This window comes from Lissotriton vulgaris, chromosome 4_1 (genome assembly GCF_964263255.1).
Source record: "Lissotriton vulgaris chromosome 4_1, aLisVul1.2, whole genome shotgun sequence".
Taxonomy (NCBI): domain Eukaryota; kingdom Metazoa; phylum Chordata; class Amphibia; order Caudata; family Salamandridae; genus Lissotriton; species Lissotriton vulgaris.
Window position 1 is genome coordinate 795991363 of NC_141691.1, and position 14090 is coordinate 796005452.

The 14090-nt window shown below is 49.9% G+C and overlaps 1 protein-coding gene across 2 annotated transcripts in view; it reads right to left on the reverse strand.

Annotated features, from left to right (window-relative positions):
* Positions 1-14090, reverse strand: part of DROSHA (drosha ribonuclease III) — a 692102-nt gene that overhangs the window by 263545 nt on the left and 414467 nt on the right. For both annotated transcript variants that reach the window (XM_086965123.1, XM_086965122.1), the window contains exon 15: positions 5725-5824. In XM_086965123.1, coding sequence (XP_086821249.1) covers positions 5725-5824 — 100 coding nt within the window. The remainder of the gene's footprint in view (positions 1-5724; positions 5825-14090) is intronic.

A 14090-nucleotide genomic window follows, 5' to 3' on the forward strand; every position in this document is an offset into this window, starting at 1 on the left:
GTGCCGTGGCGTAAACAAGGACAATGCACCCAATCTGTAATACAAGCCCTGTGTATAACAAGCATTGGCATAGCCAATAGGTCTCGTCTTTGGGACCTTATAAGTATTTAGTTATGCATCACAATATCCTTGGTCCCAAAGGCGAGACCTATTGGCTATCCAATGCTTGTTTAATCTTGCCTCCGAGGCCTTGATCTGAAACACGTTCAACTGCCCTTCGTTTCTTAGACGTCTTTGTGCTACACTAGGGTTCTAAAGTGATCATCAGTGGCACTGCTGAAAGCACAAGTATGTCAGCCAAGTCTTTTGCGAATAAGAATACTTGCACTGTGATTGCAGACAGCCATGAGCAACCTGCTACTAAATTCAGTGTAATCTAAGGATATATTAAACAAGACTTCCACGTCTGCAGGGGTCATCTTCAATTATTTAAAAATATGGCCTTAAAATACTAATCGCCGACTGTATTTCATTTGCAAAAAAGCACTCTTTTTTGAAAACTCTTCTCTACAAGTTTCCTTAGCGTCACAATACGTATAGGCAAGCGTGTGTCCGTAAAATAAAATTGCATTTCTATGTGAGAAGAATTGTTGTCAGACAACCTTAAATACCATTATATCCAACATACATCTTTACATGGGAAGCAGTGGACTGTGATGAATGATCTCACACCCTGCACCTTCCTGTCGGCTGGTATATAAATAATTGAGGACAAGTGTAGGCACCTGATGGTCATGGGTATATTTACTAATCGGATGGTAGCTAGCAGTCTAGGCAGCCAAACAATATCTATTTAGAATTTCGTGCAAGTCTGATGCTTCTTGGGAAGTGGTAGGTGAAAGGAAGGAAGGAGCATGGAGAATGGTAACTGGTACTCATGTACATCATTGGTTGCAGTTCACACTAAATAAGTGCAATATAAAACTGAAAAAAAATCTGCCTGTGTCCATAGAGCTGAATGCTGGTTGGTGCAATAAGAAAAAGTGGCATGTGTAGTTAGAGAGCTACGAGGTCCCAGCCTCTGGCTGGCTGAAAGCACTTGTAATTAAAAACATTAATACGGGTGGAGGAGCCAAGATGGCTACCGCGACGGCTGCTTAGACGCCCGGCTCCGGGGACCTCCTCGCCCGGCTCCCGAATCCTGATGCCCATCCTGAGCTAGGACCGTATTTTTATTAACGCGACGCTCTCTAGTCGCTGGCGGCGGTGTCCGGGACTTCCCACGTGCCCGAAGACTGAAGAACTCTCCTCCCGTAACACATGGCCCTATAAGTGCCGAGACAGGGGCGTTGCGTGCGGAGCGCAGCCGGACAACATGGTGTCCATATCGGCTGCTGGAGTCAGAAATCGACGGCCTGCTGGAAAGTACGTGGCGATCGATCAGCGCCTAACTCCGCCCGGCCAGACTTACCTCCGGTGTGCTCCGGGATTGAATTGAGCGCCGCAAGCCTGTCTGTTGTTCTTTGGCGTGTGGTTTGGCCTGGCTACTGTCCCATTTTCATCGTGAGGAGCCGCTCCCCTAGGAATTCAATGGACCTTGTCGCCATATTGGGAGACCTCGGACAGTGGTGTTTTTGTTAAAGTTATGTTAATGTTAAAGTTTGTCTTAATATAGCGCTCAGCTACTCCAAAGGAGTGTCCCGGCGCTTTATCAGATTGAGAACAGATGCTTAGGAGCGGGCAGACCAGGCCGAGGACTATTGTACAAAGAGCCATGTCTTTAGCTCTTTCCTAAATTTCAAAAGGCTGGTATTCTGTCTCAGGGGGACAGGCAGGGAGTTCCACAATTTGGGAGCTAGATAGCGAAAGGAACGCCCGCCCAGTCGGGCTCGTCGGACAAGAGGAACAGTTGCCAAGGCCAGAGAAGCTGACCTCAAAGTGCGTGAAGGCATATAAAAAGCCAGCCTGTTTCTAATGTATTTGGCTCCAATGCCGTGGAGCGCCTTGAAGGCTAGCGTGAGAGCCTTAAAAGCAGCACGCTTTTTAATGGGGAGCCAATGAAGTTTTTGTAACAATGCCGTCGCGCTTGTTCTGCGATGGAAGCCGAAAATGGCTCTAGCAGCGGCATTCTGTACAACTTGCAGACGAGAAATGAGAGAATTCGGCAGGCCCAGATACAGCACATTAGAATAATCCAGGCGGGAGCCTATCAAAGCTAGTAGTTTTGCTTTTAACACTAATGGCATGGGCATAAAAACACAGGAGGCAAAGTGTTTTTTCGCTTACAAGCTGCAATATAGGATTCTATCATACATGACATGGGGCTATTTGCCAGCTGGGCATCTACCTTGTGATGTCACTTGAAAAATTTGGCTGGCAATTTTTTATGCTGCATATATTTAATGATATAAAAATATATTTTTGCACGTCGCATTGACCCAAGGCGAGTACCCGGGGGTTTGGCGCTTCCCCGAGTGAGGCGTTACAATACGGGACTCGGAAACTGACCCAGATACGCACTATGGAACCCACGATCCGAGACCTGCTTGCTGCTCTCGGCTCTCTACATGCCGCCATAAGGGGTGGAGTCAGGGACCCCGAACAAAAGCTGGATGCCATAACTGTCCCATCAGTTATTGGGAACCCCGATGGCCATCAGACGAGGGATGCCATGTACTACCCTATTCCAGCAACAAGGGTCGTTGCTGCACACCTACAACTGGCTACGCGGGGGCCCCAGAGAGTATGAGCAACGGGCTTCACTTTGCCGACCATAAGAGTACTGTGTGGGGGCTTGGAACCACGTTACAGGCTGACCATTTCCAAGGGACAGTGCCTGTGCCCAACCGCTTTGCACCGCCTCTGTGTTCCGTAGCTGTGGCTCTTTATCCTTTACGGCCCTGTTTGTGTCGTGACTTGCCTGGAACTTTGTCACTAGACCTGGACATTCCCGAACTGTGTTCTGTTGACTCCTTATGGCTGGAGCTTTTTGGAGTATTGGCTCTGCTTTGTTCGTCTGTTGCTTCGGGTCACATGGGATTGTACTGTTTGGCGACTTATCAATTGACACACACCACTGGACGGGTTAGAGCGGGTCAGGGGTGAATTTCCCCCAGCTATTACGGGACGGATACCTAGCCAGCGACTAAGAGGGGTTTGCTTTATTGTTCTTTTTATTCATGCTGCTATAACTGATTGACATTCCCCGGGTTTACTTATGATCGGTCCTGGGTTACTCAGTGTAAGCGGGGCGGGGATTGACCGGGGTCCAGTTTTGATGGCTCCTCCTAGTTTTTTCCCTTTCTTGGGGTTTTCCTTTTGGGTGGGGCGATGGGCACGCTGGCAGGGGGGTAGGCCGTAGCCTCTTCAGATGTGCAGGGTGGGGGGCTGGGATAGGGGGGGGTCTTTAGTTTTGTGTATTCTTTATTTCTATGGCCATTCTTTCTTTTTGCTGTGTTCTCTCTCTGTCCTTGCCCTTTGTGGGTTATCCCTTTCTTTAATCTACTAGTTCTCTTCTATATTTCGGGTACTCGTTTTATAGGCAACAGGCACGCTGCTAGGGGGGGCTAGGCCGTGGCCTCTGCAGAGGTGCAGGGTGGGGGTTGGGAGAAGGGTTTTCTGTTTTGTCCTCTTTAGTTACCATGGGCCTTTTTTCTTTCCGTCTCTTTCTTTCTTATTTCCCTTTTCTGCTTTTTCTTCTTTTGGGTCAGTATGGTGGGTCAGTGTGGTGCTCCCTTGCGGTGTTAGCTCACAATCGTGTTGTAGGTGATACTTGTGTTCTTCCACGTGCCTGGGGTGGGCGATTACCGGTGCGATGTGTGCATATGTATCCCATTATCCTGATAAATTTCTTTTGGCACCGGTATTCTCCGGATGCTTCGTGCTATCCTGATGTGATTTGCCCACTCGGTTTCCTTGTTTGATTGAATTGCAGCTGATCCTTCATACCTTTAACTTTAAAAATGAACCTTCTTTACTCCTGCGTCTCATTGGTCACGTCTACCTTATGTGCTATAAGAAATGATTGCTATCTTTGTATTGGTGGACTGCTGAGCGGTAGTGTAATTTGCGTAAGTGCTTTAAATTGATGTTGAGGCCGGCCGATACGGTTGTAGGCCCGTAACTGTATGATAACATTGCACAATAAAGGTTTCCAAAATATTTTTAAAAAAAACAAAACATTAATACGCTGAAATGTGTCGGTGCGGGAAACCAAGAGGGGGATGTGTGTCCCTGTAGCTAGTTAAGGCATGGAGCTTTTGGAGTTTTTTCATGTTTGCTTACCTTGGACATTGAAACAACTCACACCCTATTATATTTTGAACAAGGAGACGAGACCACTGGGCATCAGCGTTTATACAGCTAATATTTTATAGTGGGTGATTAAAGCAGGAAACTAACCGGGGACGCTAAAACGGAACACTGCAAGCAATGATGTGTGCGCCAGGAGATGGTGTTATCTGCCAGTTGCTGACATCCCAAGGTTCAAGCGTTACACATTTGCTTTTTTGTTTTTGTAAAGGTGAGGATGGAAAAGAGCATTTGGTTTTCTGAGATCACGCAGAGGTGTAATACAAACGGAGGTTGAGGATCACAGATCTGCCGGCAAAGGAAGCAGAAAAACCCAAAGCGTTCCTAAGAGAGGAGCTTGTCGATGGGGTAACATTAACAGGCAGGCGAAAAAAACTTTGAAACCGCTCCCCACACACAAGCAATAAAACAGCACTTGACATGTTGTGATGGGCATCTGCGAAGCCCAGACAACAGATGGAAACAAAACACAAACATTCCACAACCGGTCAGAGACCAGGATGCCGGGAGGGGTGTAGGAAACAGAAATGTATAAATGTATACTTTTGAACGCCACTGACGACCACTTTAAAATCCTAGTGAAGCACAAAGACGTTTAAGAAATGAAGGGCAGTTGACCGCGTTTCCCATTGCATTTCTTATATAGCACCAGAATCGACCCCCGAAGGGGTATCTCCGCGCTTGCCTTGGGAACCCGTCCTGGTTTTTCCCTGTGAGATAGCCCCTATAGGGCATCCCCAAGGTGAAAGCCAGGCATCCCGCCGCCGGGGGGCCGTTTTGGAGATTAAGCAAGCTTAATGCCCAGAGTTGCATAGTGTGAACCCATGATTAGGTCAGGCACCGAAGCGAGAATTATCGAGTCCGTGGACATTTGAGCTCAACACCCTGCCGCGTCGGGAATCGAACCCTGGTCCCGGGTCTGACCTCTGCTTCAGGGTCTGCCTGCTCTAACCAGTGAGCCACACTTCTCCACGCAGGCCACCCATCAAGGCCTCGAAGGCAAAATGAAACAAGCGCAGCCGCGAAAGGCAAGATAACGATCAGGGAGGAATGAGCGCCTCTGCTCGCTCCCGAGACCCCTAGGAGTGAAAGTTCTGAGGAGAGGCAGGACATGCACACGTCTTCATTATAGAAAGCCATATGCAAAGGCCAATCCAATGTGTCAAAGGTGTGTGGGCGGAGTGAGACCCACACATAGAAGTTTTAAGTGCTTGCAAGTAGCCTGGCAAAGCGGCGCATGCGCGCTGGCTCAGGCGAGACCTAAAAAGGGCTTAGCATTCTAGATGGAAAAGGCTTACCAGCCCTGGGGTTAATGCTAGGGCGCAGGAAAAATGTAAGACTGGAAAAAAGAACTCTCTCACTGACGAAATGAAAGCATCTGAAGTAATAGCATTTTCTGTGTGTTTATAATGTACGTTTAGACGCATAATTTAAAACAATGGATCATTAGAAACCATCTGTGGATGAGCTTACCTCCCGCTGAGCCAACTTCAATTTGTCTGTCTGCTTGACTTTAGGACTGTTAGCCAGCAGATGGCGCAGCTTGACATAGCTTTTCCACAACTTCTGGTACCTGAAGAAAAAAAAGTGCTTTTATCAGAATACTGAGCTTTTCACATATTCGGCACAGCAGTAGTTTGTTCAAGGCGGCTTGTTGGCCTGTCACACCATCCCCAGATTCTGAATGGAATGCAAGAGCGAGACTTTTTTATGGCTTTGACGAGGTCGGACAGATTTGCATTATTTTGAAGGTCTATCTTGCCACCCACTGATCGTTTTACATGCATGTTAAGTATTTTTCTTTTTCTAAAATACGGACTGGGAACAAATGTTATTGAGCGTTATGGCCTGTGCCAAAATGAACAGGAACTTGTTTGTAGCACATCTTCCATGAAGTAAGCCTCGACAGCTCAACCTCGCTACCCTAAGTTTATATAATTCAACAAATACAAATAAGTGTATAGCACTTAATATCATCACAAAAAACAGAAAAAATGTAATGAAAATCATTAAATTATATGGAAAGTCGGTTGTCTATATCAAACGTTAACTAAAAGGGCAAATCCTGGTCCTCCCAACGGAGAGTAAAACATGTTACACACAGAGCGGCCCCGCCTAATGGTACTAATAAATGAGACTCTTACTGCTGCTCAGAACGCATGAGTAAATGAAATGCTAAAGGTGAGTCACTCAGCTACGCACCTGAGTGCCAGTACTGTGCAACACCATGGAGAAACAGTACCACGGACAGAGGTTACTGCACGCATGGTAACCAATGACTGCCTCAGAACCCCTAGAAAACGCCTTTCGTAGTACGGCATGGTTTAAATATCAAACAGCAGTGTCTGCTGACTTGTTCAGGCTTTTTACATGTTAATTTTGGACACCATATTAGAAGTGCATCATGGAAACACTGGCCGGGGAGGTGAAGACGAACCTAAAAGGGGCCCGTGTCAAACGCCTCCCAAGGGGGGGAGGTATGGACCCCACAAGCCCGCAAAAAGTGTGGGGCGGGGGGCTCCGGATTGGGTGCCCCAAACAACCTGCTAGCCGCCCAATCGGAGCAGAGAGAGACAGTGGCAGCGAGGGTTCAAAAGGGACGTACGTCCCTGTTGGGATATAGAAACCCCCATCACCTTGTTGCTGCCCTAAAAGGTAAGGAGTGGATGGATGACCACATAAGGGTGGGGGGAAGCCAGAAAGAAGCTTAAGCTGAGGCATACACCAGCACCCCCCTCAGAGCCCGGTAAGAAGGGGCATGCAGCCACAACGGTGGCCCCATCGAAACCAGGCAAAAGGGGAGGGGGGGGGGCCCGAGGAAAGTACAGCAGCCACCCCCTGCAGCCCCAAGAAGAGTGGCCGCGGGCCCCAGGCCCCAAAGCTAGGAATGGAGGAAGAGGCAGGAGCAGTGCAACCACACCACCGGAAGTAGTAATTGAGTCAGACACGGTGAAGGGCAGCAGCGGCAAAGAGGGGTCTGTGGCCAGTAAGGCGGCCCCCAAGGAAGCACGCAGCATGCAGAGAGCCAACACGGACGGCGGATATGGTGAGCACCAATCGCTGAGCGAAAGGGGCAGGCAGCGCAAAAGGGGACACGGGCAGATGGGAACCAGTGAGGGGAGTGCCAGGGCAAATTACAAATTATGGCACGCAATTGGGAGTGAGAAACTATGCAGCATAGATGCCATGGGCCCCTCAGCACCCCTGGCAGCACACTTGAGGGAGGGCCAACAAGAATTCCAGGGGGAGGCATGGGGACAAGTACAGCCACACCCAGCGGCTTGGATGCCTTGGTGGCATTGGTTGGGGCCGGGAGCCCCATACAGGGGGTGGGGCCCAAGTACAAACAGTGTATACCGGGGAGGACGATGGGCCCAACCAGAACAAGCATTTACAATGCAACGGTTTCGCCTTTGCAAAAGTTAAAGCTATTGGCATTGTAAATTACAACATTTTTATGTATGTGTTGGTTTTGAAAACAAATAAATAAATGGCATTGTCATTTACAATGCCAATAGCTTAATCTCTCGCAAATGCCACACACACACACCCACACAGAGCCCCCCACACAGAGCCCCACCCACACACCCACAGAGCCCCCCCCACACACCCACACAGAGCCCCCCCCACACACCCACACAGTGAGCCCCCCACACACCCACACAGTGAGCCCCCCCACACACACTGTAAGCCCCCCCACACACACTGTGAGCCCCCCCACACACCCACACAGAGCCCCCATACACACTGCGAGCCCCACACACTGCGAGCCCCCCCACACACTGCGAGCCCCCCCACACACTGCGAGCACCCCCACACACTGCGAGCCCCCCCACACACTGAGACCCCCACCCACACTGAGAGCCTCACCAACACACTGCGAGCCCCACACACTGCGAGCCCCACACACTGCGAGCCCCACACACACTGCGAGCCCCACACACTGCTGCTGTTTACAAGGAGGGGCCGCATGTAAAGGTCAAGTTGGACGCAAGCAGCCCCATGGGCCGTACATTGAGTATCACGGATTTCAAGTATACTCGCAGCAAGTTAGAACGATAGCCTGGCCCTAAAGTAGCAAACCCATTACTTTCAATTAAAAAACGGGAAGTAATTATCACTGTGACCTCTTCGAAATGAAGCAGTTTGTTCCGCCATGCATCTTCAGCAACAAAAACAAAAGACAATGGCACTTAACCAACAACCACAGCGCTTTTAACAATTTCACTTTTCTCACAGACTTTACATACCTCCACTAGGCTGACCTGTGCTGAAAAGGATGCAGTTTTGTTAGTAACAAGCACCCCTACATCTGATTAAACTAATATACTTGATGCTCCACGATCAGTATTGTTGTTCAATCCACATCCTCATAAAAATAGATTACATTTACAACGAGCATGAACTAGGTAATCAGATGTAACTACGGTGGATGGCGTTTATGTTCAATAAACTTGTGAGACAGGGGTTGCATTGGTTTTAGATCTTAAAGGCACACAAGCAACGAGGGGGGGTGAGGAGCTCACGCACACAAACACCGAGGGGGGGAGGAGCTCACGCACACAAGCAACGAGAGGGGAGATGGGTGAGGAGCGCACGCACACAAGGAACGAGAGGGGAGGGGGCTGAGGAGCTCACGCACACAAGACGGAAAACAAAGACGACAGCCACGAGTTTACCTTAAATGCAAAAACAGGAGCATACATGCCAGGCAAAGACGGAAAACAGACATGACAACAATGAGCCACGCAAAGACGGAAAACAAAGACAACAAAAAAACAAGTCGGAAAGAAGCCACGGAGACGACAATCGCGCAGCCCACCCCTGCAAAAGACACGTCCAAAATGGCCAAAACATGCCGAGAAAAAAACAAAAAAACATCCGCCCACCGCCGCATGACGTTCTAAAAGGGGTGAATGGGAAAAAATCTACGGAACGCCCACGAATCTGCTCGGAGAATAACGGACAGATCTCTCTTCCAATGGCTAGCCTCCATTTATGGAGCTAGCCAATGGAAGAGACAGGCGGGACAAAGCCCGTACTGCTAAACAAAAGATTTCGCCTGCGCGAACACTGCTGAGCAGTGGACGCCAGGCAAAACCTAAAAAGGGGGAAAAAAGGGCGGAGAGATCAAGAAGGCGCAACATGGGATAGCCCACAAGACGCTAGGAACAAGGAGGGCAGAGGCGCGAGGGAAGCATCAGGGTGGCACAACAGTAACTGAGTGAACCCACCCAGCCAAGGCCGGGGCATGGGAAGGGCAGGACCCGGCTGGTAAGCCCACAAGGGAGTACATATGTCCCTCCCCGGGCGACCCGCCCACCACCACAAAGTTATTTGGCTTAGCAAACCTCATCCCGCTAACAGTGAAGGATAGGATTTGGCAGAAAGAGTAGGTATATTCTACTTACTGGAGGTGTGCCAGGCAGGATTAGACCGAACAGTTCAGGACAAGAAGGATGAGGACAGAAGTGATGGGTGCAAGCCAAGAGTGGAGAAAACAATAGACAACCAGCTACGGGCCTTCAGGACTATGGCATGAGTATTCATAGAAAAATTCCCACAAAGTGCAGCAGACCTAATCCTATATGAGCAGAAAGTGCATGAAGCACAGTAGAAGTATCAGGGAGAAGCAGGACTAAGGTACGATGAAGGCTTCAGGGAAAAGATGCAGACCTGGCTAGTAATGGAGTGGGACTGCCAGGACACAGAGGGCTTCAAGAATCACATGGTTACAGCCAGGGAAGGGCTAGGCATACGCGAACCTGACTTTCGTCCATCAGGGTTCAAAGGAAGTATGAAGGTCAAGGAGAAAGGTTCAGAGGCAAGGCCCAGACAGGCGGGAGAACGGGAAAAACACGCAAGGCAGCATGTTGGCAATACGACAAGGATGAATGTAAATGGGGGACCGCATGTAGATTAAACAGAGCTGTGAGACCTGAGGCAGCAGCCATCCTGCCGTATAATGCAGACAGTCACAAGGGACAGGTAACAACAAAGACAAGGGAAGCACAAAGAAAGAGCCAGGAGGGCGAGGCAGTACATGGGGTGAAGTAGGAATTGGGTGGAGGGGCCAACACTGCCTACTCCCATAAACACAGGGAGACTGATAACATTGCTAAGTAACTACCAGAGAGTGTCGGACAGAAAACAATTAGCGGAGGGGTTCACAGTTAGGTTCCCCATCCCTTACAGGGGACCAGTGGACCCGCAGTTTAGCCACAACCTAAAATCCATATGTGACAACTCAGAGGCAGCTAGACAGAAGGTGGGCAATTAGGTTAAGCTAGGGAGGCTGACTGGCCCATTTCCCCCCCCCCCCACAACCAAACCCAATAGTTACGCCATTAGACATTAGACATGGTACCGAAGAAAGACAGATAAATACCGGCTCATACACCACTTTTCACACCCTCACGGGGATTCCATCAATGACTGGTTGGAGCAGGACAGCTCGGTAGCTTACACCTCCCGGGACGATGCAGTATAACTGACCAAACAGGCGGGGAAGGGGGCTTTATTGGCCAAAACAGATATTGAGTCAGCATTCTGCTGTCAGTACACCCAGACAGTTATCCACTCCTAGGTTTCCAACTGGAAGGAAACTATTACTACGACAAATGCTTATCCATAGGATGTGCATATCCTGTGCCTACTTTGAGGCATTAAGTTGTTTTCTGGAATGGGAGCTGGGAACGCGCCTCCCGGAAGGGGGGCGGGTCCACAACTTGGACAACCTCCTGTTCCTCGGGAGGGCAGGAACGGGGGAATGTGCAAACCTCCTTCACCTCTCTGTAGGCTTGTCAAAGGAGTTAGATGCCCAGCTAGCACATGACAAAACAGAGGGTCCGACCACCAAGCTATCTTTCCTCGTAATAGTTACTAAGTGGCGGGACATACGAACTGGCAACAGAAAAGGTAGCTGAGCTGCGCCAAATCATATTGCAGCTACGGCAGCAGAAAAAGGCGACTCTAGGATAAATACAGGATATGCTGGATAAACTGAATTTCACCACCAGAGTAATCCCCGCAGTGTGCCCCTTAACCAGGCGCCTTGCCTGGCTGACTAGGGTATGTTGCAAAAACACCACAGGGTGTGCCTTATATAAGGGGTGAAGGAGGACCTGGGGCAATGGGACACTTTCTTGTCTAGTTTTAACGGTACCCTCGTGTGGCGGGAACCCTGGGTGCGGGCAGAACAACTAGAACTCTACACCGATGCAACAGGTGGCCACAGCTTGGGGCCACCCTGGTAATGGCTTGGGCAGAGGCAAGTGGCCAGACAGCTGGCATCAGAGCGGAAACACAGGCAACATCACATTGTTAGAGCTTTTCCCCCATCGTGGTGGCCTTTACTATTTGGGGTCATAAACTGGCCAATAGGCAGATAACCCTATGGTCAGACACCCAAGCGGTGGTAAAGGCGATCAACTTAGGAACAGCGAAGTGCCCGGCAGTGGTCCAACTTCTGCAGAAGTTACTCGGTTGCCAACTGAATGCGAACATAGCTATTAGAGCAAGACACATTGTGGATCTGGACAACCCAATAGCTGACTCAATTTCTCATTTTCAGTGGGGCAGTTTCAGAGAGCTTGCACTGAATGTGTACTAAGTAATGACACCAGTGCCAGAGGAATTGTGGGATTTGGTGGACACGAGATAAGGACATTGTTGGATCAAGCACTGGCCCCCAAGACTGAGAAACGATATTGTAAGTGCTGGGCTACCTTTACTGACATAACAGGCGCTGGAGGTTTTGGGGGGGGGGGGGGGGGGGGGGGTTAAGCGGGGGTGCAGGATGTCAGCCAGGAAGAGGTGACAACATTCATCGACTGGGCATTCCGGAGCGAGAAAAGCAGATTGTGGGCTCAAGCATACCTGAGCGCTGTCGCCTATTACGCCAAGCTAGCGTCAGGGTGGGATCCCACAGGGTCGTTTTACTGCAAAATGGCAATGAAAGGCTCGGGTAGATTGCAACCCAAGACTAGAGATAGGAGGAAGCTCATTGATTTTGCAGTCCTAAAAAAGGCAATCTGTGTACTAGCCGACATATGCACCAGGGAACATGAGCTGAAGTGGTTTAGGGCAGCATTCGCACTGGCTTTCTTCAGGGCATACAGGATTAGCAAGCTACTTGCCCCAGCAAAAGGGAACCCGGGGACGCAATGCATATGCAAGATGGACCTTAACATGGGGGTGGGGCACATGGTAATCCATTTGCGCCAATCAAAAACAGGCCAGGCAGGCAAAGGGAAATACACATGGATTGAGTATCAGAGACAAGTCCTGCTGCCCAGTATGCCTCATTCAAGACTATATGCTCCAAGCAGGGCCCGCGCGCTGGGCCATTATTTACACATAGCTCATAACAGTTAAGCGGAGGACCCAGGAGAGGGCGGGTTTTCCAACAGGAGAATTCAGGTCACACTCCTTCCGCACTGGGGCCGCAACCACGGTGGTGGACCTGGGGATTGGCTCTGAACAAACAAGGCTGTGGGGTGATGGGCATTCAACACCTTAAAAAGATACATACGTCCTACGGTGTACTGAGTTTTGTTTTTTACCCCACTCCACATTTAGGTCTGCCAGAGGGTCACAAGACTGTATGGATCGTAGGGCACTTGTACAGAACCCCGGCAAAACAGTGGGCGACGGCACAGCAAGAGTTCAGAGGGATCTGGCTCCGTAACACGGAGGTGACCTGGCTGGGATGAAATGGGACCTGCTGCTCCCCGTGCTGCGAAGGGCGTTTCAGCAGGGGGACGAGCCAGAAGCGGTAGTGGTTCACCAAGGGGCAACAACCTAGCGGCCATTGGAAGGAGAAGCCTGCTTGAAAAAATGGTCACTGATCTGGCATCACTAACCAAGTTAACCAGCCCGACAAATATATTATGGTCAAAGGTAATATCACGCAGGGCATGGAGGGGAGCCATAGACCATGGGGCAGTTGAAAAGTCCAGCTGCAAACTGAATATCTCCATGGCGAAGATATGCAGGGCCAGCAGCTGAAGTTTCGTAAGACACGGTCTGATTAGCCTTAGGTCCCCGGGCCACCACTTGGAGGGTGGGGTGCACCTAACCCAGGTAGGGATGTACATGTTCATATTCAACATAATGGGGGTGCTGGAGCAACTGGGTTTCTCTTGAGCAGGGGCAAGGGAGGCAGCAAAGGCGGATCTGCCTCCATTTGTTAAACCACCGGCAGCATGGCGGAAGAAACCTAGAAAAAGATCCGAAGAGGAATGTACCATAGGTAGAAGAGCTACTAACACAGTGTTCTTGGGATGCCAAACGGCAGGGACACAGGGTGAGTAAATGACAGCATGCAGCCATAGGCTGAGTAGAAGAGATGCTCGCACAGCGTCCTTGGGATGCCACACGGCAGGGGCACTGAGGACCAGGCTTGTGGCCAGCAAGGGTACAGGGCAAGCCGAACGGCACTTGCAACCGTGGCTGGTCCTAACGGACGCCCACAAGATTGGTAGTAAGGGAAGCCTGGAACCGCAAATGCTGAGGGCTTGCATAGGGGGCCCCTCAAGCAAAGATAGTACTGTCATAAAAAGACAATTCCAAGAATGGGAATTAATGCAAGACGTAAAGTAACATGGATGTTTATGAATGTCCAACCAATAAATTGCGAGATGTATAATCCAGGTTTTAAATAAACTGCAACAACTTCTATGCACCATACCATGTTGTCACTGGAATGATTTATGGGGAGAAAGGGACGCACGTGGTTAGGGCGCTAAGAGGAAGGGGGTGAACTCGCCCCCTGGGGGGGGGGGAGTGCGGGGGGGGTTAGAGCTCTGCAAAAGTCTCAATACGTAGATGTTGGTTAC